The following is a 13,013-nucleotide window of genomic DNA, read 5'->3' as shown; positions in this document are numbered from 1 at the left end:
TTCCTTGTAAATTGTATACAAACAACCAAAAGCCCACCAGCTGCTGCAGGACGTTCTGGACGGGTGCTTTCTGTGTGGGCAGGCAGTGCTAACGCGCTTGCCTCAGGTCTGGGCTGAAACCCCGCGGTGCGTTACGTGACACCACAGCGGGGACAGAAAAACTGAGGCTTAGCATGGGCTGCAGTAATGCTACGCAAGCCCGTAAAATAAAAAGCCAAAGTGCTTAGGCACGATGACAACACGCTGATAGGCAGTGTGTCGGTGTTACTCTGAGGGAAGCCTGCATGAAACACGGCGTGGTGGTGAGGTTGTGCCGCCCGTCAGCTTCCCAAAAGGAAAAGGAGACGACTGAAATCCAAGGGGTGAGTGCCTGTTGCACGGACAGAGGTAACCCATTAGGGGTGCTTCAACAGCAGGAAAAGTAGGGTCTGTGAGGAGCTGAGAAGCCACTTTTACATCATGGATCCCCCCGGGGGCGACTGGACCCAAGCCCCAAGGTGATCCACCATGTCACGGGGTGCTGGCACTAGCACAGCCGGGCACCCTAGCGCAACACCCACAGGCTCCCCAGGGCCACGGAGCCCTGGCCGCCATCCCACAGCCCCCATGGGGCCGGGGGCAGCCTCAGGGCCCGGTGTGGGGCCGCGGGGAGGGCCCCGGGCCCCAGCCCCCGCCTCCCGCCCCATAAAAGCGGCGGCCGGGGCCGGCGGGCGCCCTGCTGGCAGCAGGTAGGGCCGCGGCGGGCGCTTCAGTTCATTTATTTATTTATTTATTTATTTATTTATTTACTTTATTTTTTTATTATTATATTTCTAACGACCCGCGGTGGGTGGGAGGAGGAGCGGCCGGGGAGGGCTCGGTGAATGGGGCGGGGGGGGGGGGGGGGGGCGCGGGTCCGGGGCTTCTATTTCTTTGTGTCATGTCGTGCCATGTCGTGCCGTGTCGTGCCGCCCCGCAGGCATGTCGTCCGTCAGGGTGGAGTGCGTGGTGAGCAGCGGCTTCGGCATCGGCGAGTCGCCGGTGTGGGACGAGAAGGAGGGCGCCCTGCTCTGCGTCGACATCCCGGGCCGGCGGGCCTGCCGCTGGAGCCCCGGCAGCGGGCAGCTGCAGGCCGTGCCCCTGGGTAAGGCGCTGCCTCAGGGCAGCTCCTAAAAACCCCCGGTCCTCGCCTGTCAGCGTCCCACCATTCCAGGTTTTCCTCACACTCAGTAAAGCTGTTGCCTAATTGTACCTCTGTGTAGCTATAAATACGAAAAATGTTACTTATCTATTTATTTTTTAATTAAAATGTTGGTGATCAGCCCCGTGCACGTTCCTAAATCTCATCTGGTAAACACTACCCCAGATTTTATTGCTCTATTTAAAGTTGTTATTCCTTACGTTATACCTGATTGCGGCCGAAATACTATCTTCACTCACATTTCTCTCTTTTTTTTTTTTTAAACTAATTCCTTTATAATAACCTGCAATTGAGGTTTTACTGCATAACAGTGTAAACTAACCGTGGAGCGTTTCCTAATTTTCTGCTTTGCTTTAACCCTTGGAAAGCTCTGCCACTCCTCAGTGTGCTTTTGGGGCTGCTAGAGGCATGTCTGAGCTGCACGGCATCGTGACCTGTCGCAGTGCAGCTCGTAGGTTGTTTCCCATGCCTGTGGTCCAGAGTGTGCTGCTTGCGTGTCTAAAGTGAGCGGCAGCTGGGCAGGAAAGAAATGTCTTCATAGCACATGCCTCTCGTCCATCGCACCCTGTTTCTAGATGCTCCTGTGAGCTCCGTGGCTCTTCGGAAATCGGGGGGTTATGTCGTCACCCTGGGCACCAGGTTCGCTGCTTTGAACTGGAAGGAGCAGCAGGTAACCACCATCGCGCACGTGGACAAGGATAAACCAAACAACCGATTCAACGACGGGAAGGTGGATCCTGCCGGGAGGTATTTCGCAGGTACGCTGGCTCTGCTGCCTGTCTCCTGCTGCTCCCTGCTTACCTGCTCCTCCCCTTGGGTTTTACAGACCACAGGCAGCGGTCGGTTGTAGATGCAGTAAGTGTTCATTCAGAGTTGATATATACCTATAAATATGAACTACATAGTTCATGTATATATTTGTAGCTTATAGGCAAGTTGTTGTTTTTTTTTTTTTTTTTTTTTTTTTTTGTCTTCAAGCAGAGTTTAATCCATTTAGAAACGCATTTATATCACCTGGCCAACATCTTATCAGAACTATTTTTGTAAAAAAAGGCCTGCGATTCAGAGCCCACCTAGTTTAAGGCACTGACTTTGTCTCCTCCCTGTTGGTGTACTGGTTTTGAGTGCTGGGAAAGAGCCAGCAGAAATACTGGAGAAGAGAAGGCTGAGGGTATCTTATCCATGGGTACGAGTACCAGATGGGAAGACAGAGCCAGGTTCTGCTTGGAGGTGCCCGGTGACAGGACAAGCAGCAATGGACATAGAAATTAAGGAAATTGTGTGGACATATTAAAAAGCTCTTAATAGAGACTATTAATAGAGATCATCTATTTTTTACTGATCGTCTATTAAGACTATCTTAATATTAAGATGGACTTAGTATTAAGTCCATCTGTGGAGGTATTAAAGACTGGACACAGCCCTGAGCAACCTGCTGTACCTGACCCTGCTCTGAGCAGGTTGCTCAGGGCTGTTCAGGTGTGTTGGAAGATAAATTCTGCCCTCACCTTTCTTAATTTCTGAGTGACCGAGTAAAGCATTTTGCAGAAGTCACACTGCATGCCTCTTCTGTCGCAGTTCAACAGACAAAAAAGAGGCTCTGTGTTGAAATCTGCTAAGTGCAGCACTTCTGAAATCTGCCTTTCTCTTTTGTTTCTTCCCTGAATTTCTGAAGCCCCCCTTCCTTCTGCAAACCCTGAGGAGAGCCTGCTCACTCTGAAGATGCTTTCCTCCCCGTTGTCTCCACACAGGTACGATGGCTGAGGAGATTCGACCCGCTGTGCTGGAAAGGAACCAAGGCTCTCTGTATACACTTTGCCCCGACCTCTCCGTAGTGAAGCACTTTGATCGGGTGGACATTTCTAATGGGCTGGACTGGTCGCTGGATCACAAAACCTTCTTTTACATTGACAGCTTGTCCTACTCGGTGGATGCCTTTGATTATGATATCCAAACTGGAAAAATTGGTATGAATTGTCCTATTTTAAAATACGCACTTGAAGATTGTGGTGTTGGTTTTCATGGTGGTTATTACCAAGACGATGAATTCTGATCTGAGATCTGAGAGCACTTCTTCAGAATCCTCTGTAGAACAAAGGAGCAGAAGCCATATCAAAACTCGTTTGTGCCCACATAGGCTGCCATCTCAAACTAGTCAGAAGCTGTTGCTAATATTATAAAATATTTAAATTGCATGATGGAGTTTGAGTAGTAGTCTGGAGTGCTGTTATTAAACATGATGTGTATCTGATCTTCCTGTGTAGAAAGGGCAAAGTGTTTTCTTGTTAGATTTTGCAGATGGGTAGATTTCTGTGGCTGCATGAGTCTGACTTTTGCAAAACCTCTGCTAGACTTCTTCAGATTTTTTTCACCCTGTTTTGTTTTTTAAAACCTCAGCTCTTAAATAAAGATCCTGCAGACAGAGCTAAGCAACAACTGGAGAGCAGTAACTCAAAGCTCTTCTTCCTTCATTTATTTAAAACAAAACAAAACACGCCCTTAAGGGCTTCTACAAGCTGGGGCAAAAGAAAATTCCAGTGACTTGGACTAAGAAATTGCTTTTGAATACATGGGCTGCAGAATTTTGCTTTAAAAGAGCCCTGTAAATTTCAAATTCAGTTAGCTTTAACAGTGTGAATTCAGAGCTATTTTAGGTATAGCATCTTGTCCTGGTGCCTCTGCTATGTTTTTTGGTTTACAATTGAATTTTTCTTTAGGAAGTGGTGTGGTCCCCCCCTTCTTTTTCCATGGGCAATCTGATAATCCCTAGGAGCACAAGGGAAACTCATTAAAAGTATTGCAACATATGAGAAACATTGAAGCTGTCAGAGCATAAAATAAACAATGTTGGAAAGTTGGTTTTAATTTTCTTTAATAACAGTGGATAAAAGTTCAGATAGAACTATTTGTTTTTAAGTTGACAGTGTGCCTTTGAAGTTGATGCTTTTCCTAACTCTCTGTTTATATAAACTCTCAGTTTATATATCTGAAGGTCAGCTTTGTGTTGGACCAGTGATTATTGGCACGTTCCAGCAATCTGTTTTGAAAGTCTTTTCTGTTTGAAAGTTCAATTTCTCTGACTGGAAGCAACTCATACTTGGAAAAGTCCAATCTACCTTTAGAATACATAGTTCCTGTCCTGAATATATATATATATATATAATATTAATTTATTCAGTTACTTATTTGATATTGTGAGTAGGGAACATGAGTGGTGCAAAAAAAAAAAAAAGAGCATCAACAAAAGGAACTACACTGTGTAATTTTGTTGTATTTTTTTCTTCTATGTTGCAGACAACCGCAGGAGTGTATACAAACTGGAGAAAGAGGAGAGCATTCCTGATGGGATGTGCATTGATACGGAAGGCAAACTCTGGGTAGCTTGCTACGATGGTGGAAGAGTGATTCGTCTTGACCCCGAGACAGGTAAGCCCTTGCAAAGGGTGGACTTGAATTCTGCAGAATTCAAACAAAGAAAAAAAATGCAAGGAGTAAGTTTTTTTTTTTCTTGCCTCCATACAGAAATGGTACGACTTTTCTTTTTAATTTTTTTTTTTTCTCTTTTTATTTAGCAGTTTTATGTTTCTGCTCCTAAAAGTTCGCCTCGTAAACAAGCCTCCATTGTTCCAAGCCTCGGTTATGTTGGAAAAGATAAAGTTGCTGAGAGGGAGTGCCATTATATGTGTTAGAATAGAATAAATAGTTGAGTTGGAAGGGACCTACAAAGATGATCAAGTCCAACTGCCTGACCACTTCAGGGCTAACCAGAAGTTAAAGCACATTACTGAGGGCATTGTCCAAATGCCTCCTGAACACTGGCAGGCAGGGGCAGCAACCACCTCTCTAGGAAGCCTGTTCCAGGGTTTGACCTCCCTCATAGTAAAGAGATTTCCCTAATCCCAGCCTGACCCCCCAGCACAGCTCTGTGCCGTTCCAGCGTGTCCTGTCACCAGTGCCCAGGGAGCAGAGCCCGGCACCTCCCTCTGCGCTCCCCTCCTCAGGACGCTGCAGAGAGCACTGGGGTCGCCTCTCGGCCTCCTTTCTCCAGGCTGGGCAGCCCGGGTGTCCTCAGCCTCTCCTCATAGGACTTGCCTTACAGCCCTTCTATCGGCTTTGCTGCCCTGCTCTGGACACTTCCAAGTACCTTAACACCCTTTTTATGTTGTGGAGCTCAGAACTGCACAGTATTGAAGGTGAGGCCGCACCAACACCACACAGCATGTACTGGTTTGTCTCACAGTTGATAACTTGTCCAGGATGCTGTGAGGGATGGTATCAAAGGTCTTACTAATGCAGAGAGATTACATCCATCGCCTTCCCTTCATCCACCAAGGAGGTGACCTTATCGTTGAAGGAGATCAGGTTACTCAGGCAGGGTTTTCTCTTCATGAACCCATGTTGACTAAGCCTGATAATAGCTTTGCTCCTTAAATACCCATTGATAGCACCCAGGATCATCTTCTTCGTGACTTTTCCAGGGACTGAGCTTTGACAGGTTTGTAGTTTTCCAGGTCTCCTCTCATACCCTTCTTGTAGATCAGTATAACGCTGGCTAGCTTCCAGTCAGCAGGGACTTCTGCAGCCTCTCAAGACCCTTAGTAAATTGTTGAGGCTGGCCCAGCTGTAACATCTGCTAACTCATTCAGCACTTTGGGGTGAATCCCATCAGGCCACGTGGACTTAGGAACATTCAGCTGATATAGCCGGTCCCTTACAGTTCTGGTGGCCACAGATGGAAAGACATTGCTCCTCCTGTCACAGTCCTCCAACTCAGAGGCCACCTGCTGTCACCTCTCCCACGAGGCCTTTTCTGTTCTCAAACAACAGGTTTAGGAGGGGCACTTTTCCTCAGTAAGTACCTGTGACAGAAAATTACCTTCAGCATGCTTGTGGCTGTATGATACTCCCAGCTTATGCCTGGGAACTTGACATCTGCCATAAAGATAAGGGCAAATGATCCAAAGACTTCTGGTTGCCTATCAAATAGCTCAGCCATGCTATCAAACCCGGATGGATGCTTAATAGCAGATACCCGTGATGACATCCTCTTGCATCTGTCAAAGTGTTAGCATCCTCTCGTGTCCAGTGTTCACCATATTGATGGTAAGAGACTTGGAAAAATATAGATAAGCCACAAAATTTCAAAGACGACTTAAGCCATTTCAAGTCTTGCTTTTTTTTTTAGCGTGGTGTTTTTTTGGGCTATTTTACTAAAGTTAATACAAGTTGCACATGCCACTGATGCCAGCAACATTTTTTTTTATGACTGAAAATTATTTACATGGTAAGTTTTGCAACTGAAACCATAAAAGTATATTTAATAGACTCGGTGGCATTTTATCGTTCCCACAGTAATGTGTCTTGGGCACACCCAAGACATTATTGAGCCCGTCACGTGTTGCTACTCCCATTTCAACTTTGGTGGTCTGCCAGGCATGACTTAGTCTGGGTATAAACATTTGTAAAGAGAGAGAGAGAGAGACTGCACCACGCTGTCTGCGAGATGGAAGCTTGGTTTTGACAGATTCCAGACAGCACGGGCTGCACCGAGCTGCTTTTGGGGTCTCTTGAACCCAGGTCCTGCCCTAACAGAAGTCGCGGGGTTTTGTGAGGCTGCAGGCTCAGGGTTGCCAGCTTCCCTTGGTGTGTGCCCCTGCCACAGCACGCTGCAGACCCCGGCACACATGTCAGGCTGCCACCTCTCTTCCAAATTCTGCAGAGCCTCTTAACTGAGGCTCAGGCAGTGTTTTTCCCATCGCCGTTTTATTTATACCCATCCAAGGCCCTGCCAGCCTGCGGGACTTCCTCCTGTGCTGCAGAGCCTGCTCCACAAGCCTGGTAGGATGAAGCTGCAGCTGGGAGATCCCAGCAGCTCTGGGACCTGTTCCTGGTCCCTCCTCCTAGAGGGCAGAGCACACCTGGGCAAGCTTCAGCAGCCCTGTGGATGCCCTCACAGAGCACTGGACTTTACCATTTTCCTCCCTGGTTCCCTGTTTGTACCTTTTTCCTTGTAGGCTCTCACTTTTTTTTTTCTTCATTTTTCTTCCCTTTCCTGCACCCTTTTTGGAAGGAGGTAAGGTGTTTTTTTAGGGGAATGCCAATAACAATAGTGTCCATAAGCAGATGTGTAGGAAGAGTGTAAGAACCGGGGAAGTGGGGTACACAGCTTAATGCTCTCCCAGCTTCCTGCTGTTTTCATCTCAGGGTCTTTCTGAGCTGGATGTGATGTCTGGTGCACCTCTAACTGCCAGTGCATTTCTCATCCATGAACTTGTCCTGTCTCCCTTAAACCACGTGAAGCCCTGAGCACCCACGGCGAACAGCAGCAAGAAGTTTCACAGGCTGCGTGTCCGTGTCAGAAGGAGCCTTCTTTCTTTTGAAGAAGTCTGTGAAATCTGAACTTTGCACAATTCCGAGGGAACTGTGACTGCTTAGGGAGGTGAACCAGATGGGTTTGAAGATGACTCCATGAAAAATCTCTCAGGTGCAGATTTTCTGGCATCTCCAGGAAGATGATGCCCATCTCAGAGTTCTGTAAACAACACCTTCCAGGCTGTCCCTGCTGAGACCTCTCTGGAAGCACAGTCAGGGTCTCTCCCCTTATCTCAGAGGCTCATGCCTCTTCTCCTACAGCACGTTTTCTCTCTCTGAATGCCATTCTTGCTCCTTTTTGCCCAGACTTGCTGTGAGCCAATTGCTAGGGTGGCCTCTGGAGTGTTGTATAAGACACCGTGTAACCCATGCAGCCATGTAATCCCTCTACTTCCAGCTGACTGGATAACCACAAAGTGCTGCGGGTGCCAGTTGGCAGGAGCATCGCCTTGGAGCTCGCTTTGGTCCTCATCATTCCCAAGCAGCGGACAGGACTTGCTCTCTCCCAGTTTTCTACATATTTCTATATATTTTGCTCTTCTTAGGGGAAAAAAGGAGGTAACCAGATCTGTCTATAATCTCTGACACTCTGAGCAGCATTACACTGATTGTGATTGTGACTTTTTTTATTTCTTTACTTTTGTTTTGTACTTTGGCTGTTGTGGGTGGGTCAGTGCCAAATAAGCTTGTTATACAACACCAGGAATCCCAAAGTCAGACTTCCCTGGCTATTATGTACAAGAAGCTCTTTCACCGCAGCTGGCTTGCTATTTTCTTTAATTTATTTTGGAGTTAAAAGCAAGGCAGATTAAAAGTACCCAGCCCATGTGTCAGGGCATTCAGCAAGACAAAGGCAATTCCATTCGTCCTTCTCAGCCCCGAGTTTTGGATAGACTGGTTACATTCCTTCTAGCAAGTGAAATGGATCAGGAGACCTCCCTTAGTCCTGCAGCTTATGTTGCACACCCAAGCTGTCTTCCCACACCAAACCAGAGCCCGAACTGTTCATGGTGAGCAGCAACTTGTGGGGTCTGAGCCGAAACTGTGCCAGGACTGCACTAGCAGCTCGGTAGTGTGGCCCTGTGCTTGTGCCCTGCTTGGTGATCTGGTACAGGTGAAGCCATTTGGGCTGTGCTTTTGTACCTTCACTGCTCATTGCAAAAGGCCAAGGCACAGCGTGTTGGGTGAGGCAAAAGGTTTGGGGCACATAAAAGGGAAGACAAGGGTAGATACTTCGATAAACACATCCTGGGAAATAGTGCCCAGCTCTGGAGCAGACCAAAAACTTCTCACAACGTGTTAAGTGGACCAAACTTCCCATTTTCTTCTTTCCATTTCTTCTTTCTTTCTTTTTCTTCTTCTTCTTCCCATTATCAAAGTTTCTGTCCCGTTGTTTCAAGACGCCACTGACCAGTCAGTTGCTGTAAAGGGACCAAGCCTTCTGCACACATAAGTGAGGGGCCAGGGAAATCACGTATTTTGTATGAGATCACATATTTCACATATTTTTTGTATGCGATCACATGAATACAAAAATGAATATATAATATTTTTGTATTCATGTGCTTTAGTGTACTTCCAGAAAGAGAAAGTCAATTGTAGGTAAATAAAGCAGGCATAATGGGTACGAGCCATTATTGTATTGCCCAGGTTTGGGAGGAATTTTAGAAAAATTTGCTTTGAAGTGCCTCAGCAATCTGCAGGTTGATGCCAGGGGCAATCTGTTTACTACTGTCATTAGGATGGTAGTTATTTGTTGTATAATAAGTGCATAATATTGTTTATGGTTGCCCCGAGTTTTTTGTAAACTTCAGACGTGTCCCATGATCCCTATTTTATGCAAGCTTAATTTGAAAGGCTATTGAAATTTCAAGAAAATCTTCTAGGAATTAATCTTCCCTAACTTCAGGCGGTAGAGGCGTAGTGAGAGTTGCACGAGCTCTGCTCGCTCCAGGCTTCCTTTGTAGTTAAAATAGAGAAGTCAGCAGGTCTGGGGCGTGTTTCATGTGACCTGTTTTAAGGAGGAATTAAATCCCATTTCCATTGCCTGTATGGGCAGCCTAGATGATGAGCTCAGATGTAGATGTCTGTGCTGTGGATGTTAGCATTTAATTAGAGGACATGCTGGGTTTTGGGGCGGGATTCATTTGTGATAACTGAGATTGAAACTTGTCAAGTGATACACGGTCAACAACAAGGTGGTTTGCAGAAGTCTGCCTGCTTTGTCGCCGTGCTCATCAGTATGCTGAGGCACAGCAGGAGCCCTCCCTCGGCCCTGGGATTCCTTTTTGTGGAGCACCTGGCTCCACGTTGGTTATTTGCAATAATTTGTTTAAATCCCTTGCTGTAAGCAGACAAACAAGAAGCAGCGTGAGTGTTTTTCTCTAGGAAAAAGGATCCAGACTGTGAAGCTTCCTGTTGACAAGACAACTTCCTGCTGCTTCGGAGGAAAAGATTATTCCGAAATGTATGTGACTTCTGCCCGCGACGGGATGGATAAAGAGTGGCTTTCACGGCAGCCACAGGCTGGTGGGATTTTCAAGGTGAATGGTTCTTCCCCCTTTCACTTCACAAAGCCCTTCTCCTCCTGCGCTTAGACAACAAACCAGTCAGAGCGGTGGGAAGCAGGAAGAGGGTGGTCATCAAGACATCAATAATACACATTAAGCTATTCTTCATATTCTTGGTTCCTGTTGCAGATGGAGAGATACAGATATACCAGAGATTTGAAAATGCTTTTTGATTTGAAATGTTTAACTGGTCACATCCATACTAGCAAGTAAAATGGACCAAGAAGTGCCCTGTAGGTCCTGCAATATGTGGCATGCTGCAGCTGATACTGCAAAGTTTCTGTGCCATCACCTCCTTCTACTGCTCCCCCTCCCAAGAGGGAGTTTTCTGTCTGTTACAGGAAGAAACATGGCATGTTTTGTGTCCTAAACAATGGCAGATAAAAACGTCTGCTTTTATTTACATTCTACTTAGTTTTAACTAAATTCTCTCTTTAAAAAATGTCACTTTGGGATTGTTTTTTCAAAGCCCTAGTCTTCCATACATTGTAAACTGCAGAATTAAGGCTTAGTAGTATCTGAGAAGAGGCTTTTGGGGAATGGTCGATGGACTGAGGAACAGACTGTGGCCTGTGATTACTTAGCTTTAGAGAAGGAGCACAGGTTGAAATTCCAGGCTGTGACGAGCTGCAGTATACAGCAGTATGTCAAGTTGGACACGGTCCTTTTCTAAATCAGAGAATGTCTGGTTTTGAGAGAAAAGCAAATGTTTGGCAGTGGTGACTCATTGCATTTATCTTCTTTTTTCCTCTCTTTTTTTGACAGATAACTGGGCTGGGGGTGAAAGGAATCCCGCCGTATGCATTTGCAGGTTAGATGCACACTCTTCAGAATGGAGTCCAGAAGACTGGCTTAAGCAAGACAAATCAGAAGGTCTTATGTGGGTGTTCAGCATCTTTTGCTTTGAAACCATGACATGATTACAATATCTCATTAGGAAATGATGAAAAACTAATGAAATATGTGGAATATTTTAAAACTGATTTTTTTTTTTTAATTTTAAAACTTTTTAAACTCTATTACTTTATGTATCTGATGGTATTTTTTCAGTTGTGGTAAAAAGACTCTCACCCTAATAAACTATTGAATACTGTAAGTTTCTTCTGTAACGGCATTTGTTTCAGTATCTTTTCTTCTTACTCCTTGTTCTTCTGCCTCATTTGCAATTATAGTACACTGATATATTGATTAAACTACTTGTAGTGACTCCTTTACATATTTTCTGGAGTTTCTCATAAAATATCCATTTGTCCCATGATGTTTCCAGCAACAGAAACATCAGTACTGATTGCTGGGCATCTGCGGCTTCCTTTTTACATTATGGTTTTACAGCCCTCAGCTGTGGCTGTGCTTAAATTAACTGATGGGCTGGAGCCCATCGTCTCTCCCCACCGCATGTCATTATGTTGCTTATTTTGTTTCAGATAAAAACTTCACAATCGAACCACATCTTTGCCCATCCTTGGAAGATCTCGTCCTGTTTTGGGGAGATCTGTGGCGATAAAAAGCATCGGGTGGTGTTGGCCATGTGTGTTTTAAATAAAACCTTGCCTGCACCTCCCTCCCTCCCACTGGACCAAATGCTCCCAGAGCAGCTGGCAAGGCAAGAGGAGCCCATGTGCCCCAGTGGCAACTGCTTCCAGAAATGTGCAGGAAGGGAAGTTTTGCTGTAATTTGCTCACAGCATCTCTCAGCATCACAATGTCTCTCCAAATCTGTTGGAGGTAGCTTCTCTGCTGGATCTGCTCGTGTCTCCAAGCCCCCTGAGCATGCAGGGGGTGACTCGGCAGCTGCCTGGCTGCTGGATGACACCAAATCCTCAGTGCTGCTTTCAGCCAAGGGGCGTGCAAGTCACCCTTTTCCCTTACTAAAGTGTGTGGGGGGTAAATCTCATCTGCTGGAAGAGCAGGAGGTTTAAGCGGCTCACTTCAGGGCAGAAGGCGAGGAGCAAGGTGATGAAGGAAGCTGGGGCTTCTTCGAGCGTCCACCATGCCTCCACTCACTTTACACGTGGCAAGGTAAACTCAAAACACAGCAGTGAGGGCGTAGGAGGTGAGGGAGATGGAGCGTGTGGCTAATTGAGGGCTGTGATCTCCGAAGCCATGAACCTAGCGATAGCGGCAGCTCGGGAGCTGTGCTGTAGGGCAGCTGTGGTTGAAGGCTAATGGGTGGCCGGAGATGCAGCGGAAAATAAGCAGACACAGGCACAAATAAGCTCCCTGTACCCTAACCATCATGCTGCAGAGGTTCCTGTGCTTCAGTCTGTGTCTCTTGCTTATTTGGAAAAACAAAGATGTGGAAAATCGCCAGCCAAGAGGCACCCAGGAGACGCGGGGAGGACACGCAGGGATTTCAGGAAGAAACGCCACCTCCCCTTTCTGCAAGATCACCCGCGGGGCTTCGTGCCCCTGGCTTCACAGGCACGGAGAGGTGAGGAAGAGCCAGCTGTGGCAGCAGAGCCGTTACAGCAGCGTTACCAAACCCACCGGGGCCATGCAGCCTGCGGGGCCGAGGTCGTGGCCGCTTGCAGCACCCCGGGGGCCGGACTGGGATCTCGTGACGGAGCACCCGGTCCCCACAGGGGCTCAGCAGCTGCTGCTCCCCGGCCTTTCCCTGCCGGCTCCCTCCGTGGGGAGGCTTCTTGGCTTTTGTTTAATCCCTGCCTTATTAGCGGCACGCACCTCTCTGAGCAAGGACTGGTGCTGATTTAAATTGGGGTTGAGCAAGAGCGCGCTGACAGGAGAGGCTGTATCAGGAGCAGCAGCTGCTGCGCCCTGAGGGGTTTTCTTCATCCTCGTGACCAAAATCTATAGTCATGGGTGAAGCATATTTATGCCCAGCCAAGCTGGAGAAATCCCAAATAATCCTTCGCAGGCAAAAGAGCTCTGCTT

At 46.9% G+C, this 13,013-nt stretch overlaps 1 protein-coding gene across 4 annotated transcripts; it reads left to right on the top strand.

Annotated features, from left to right (window-relative positions):
* The first annotated feature begins 214 nt into the window (after positions 1 to 214).
* On the top strand, positions 215 to 11,218 carry LOC101796441 (regucalcin). 4 transcript variants are annotated; one of them, XM_027446989.3, is made up of 7 exons: positions 219 to 362; positions 959 to 1,123; positions 1,756 to 1,938; positions 2,932 to 3,147; positions 4,475 to 4,606; positions 9,941 to 10,095; positions 10,888 to 11,218. In XM_027446989.3, the coding sequence occupies exons 2-7, from the start codon at positions 961 to 963 to the stop codon at positions 10,936 to 10,938; spliced, it is 900 nt and encodes a 299-aa protein (XP_027302790.1). In that variant the 5' UTR covers positions 219 to 362; positions 959 to 960; the 3' UTR covers positions 10,939 to 11,218. The 4 variants fall into 4 exon arrangements, with proteins under 4 accessions (XP_071886545.1, XP_071886546.1, XP_027302790.1 ...); XM_027446980.3 differs by lacking the exon at positions 219 to 362 and adding an exon at positions 619 to 728; XM_072030444.1 differs by lacking the exons at positions 9,941 to 10,095; positions 10,888 to 11,218 and adding an exon at positions 4,753 to 6,331 and having other exon boundaries at positions 215 to 362.
* Positions 11,219 to 13,013: the final 1,795 nt, after the last annotated feature.

This window comes from Anas platyrhynchos, chromosome 1 (genome assembly GCF_047663525.1).
Source record: "Anas platyrhynchos isolate ZD024472 breed Pekin duck chromosome 1, IASCAAS_PekinDuck_T2T, whole genome shotgun sequence".
In the NCBI taxonomy this organism is placed as follows: Eukaryota; Metazoa; Chordata; class Aves; order Anseriformes; family Anatidae; genus Anas; species Anas platyrhynchos.
The sequence above is the reverse complement of the archived record's forward strand: the minus strand, read 5'-3'. Positions and strand labels throughout refer to the sequence as shown.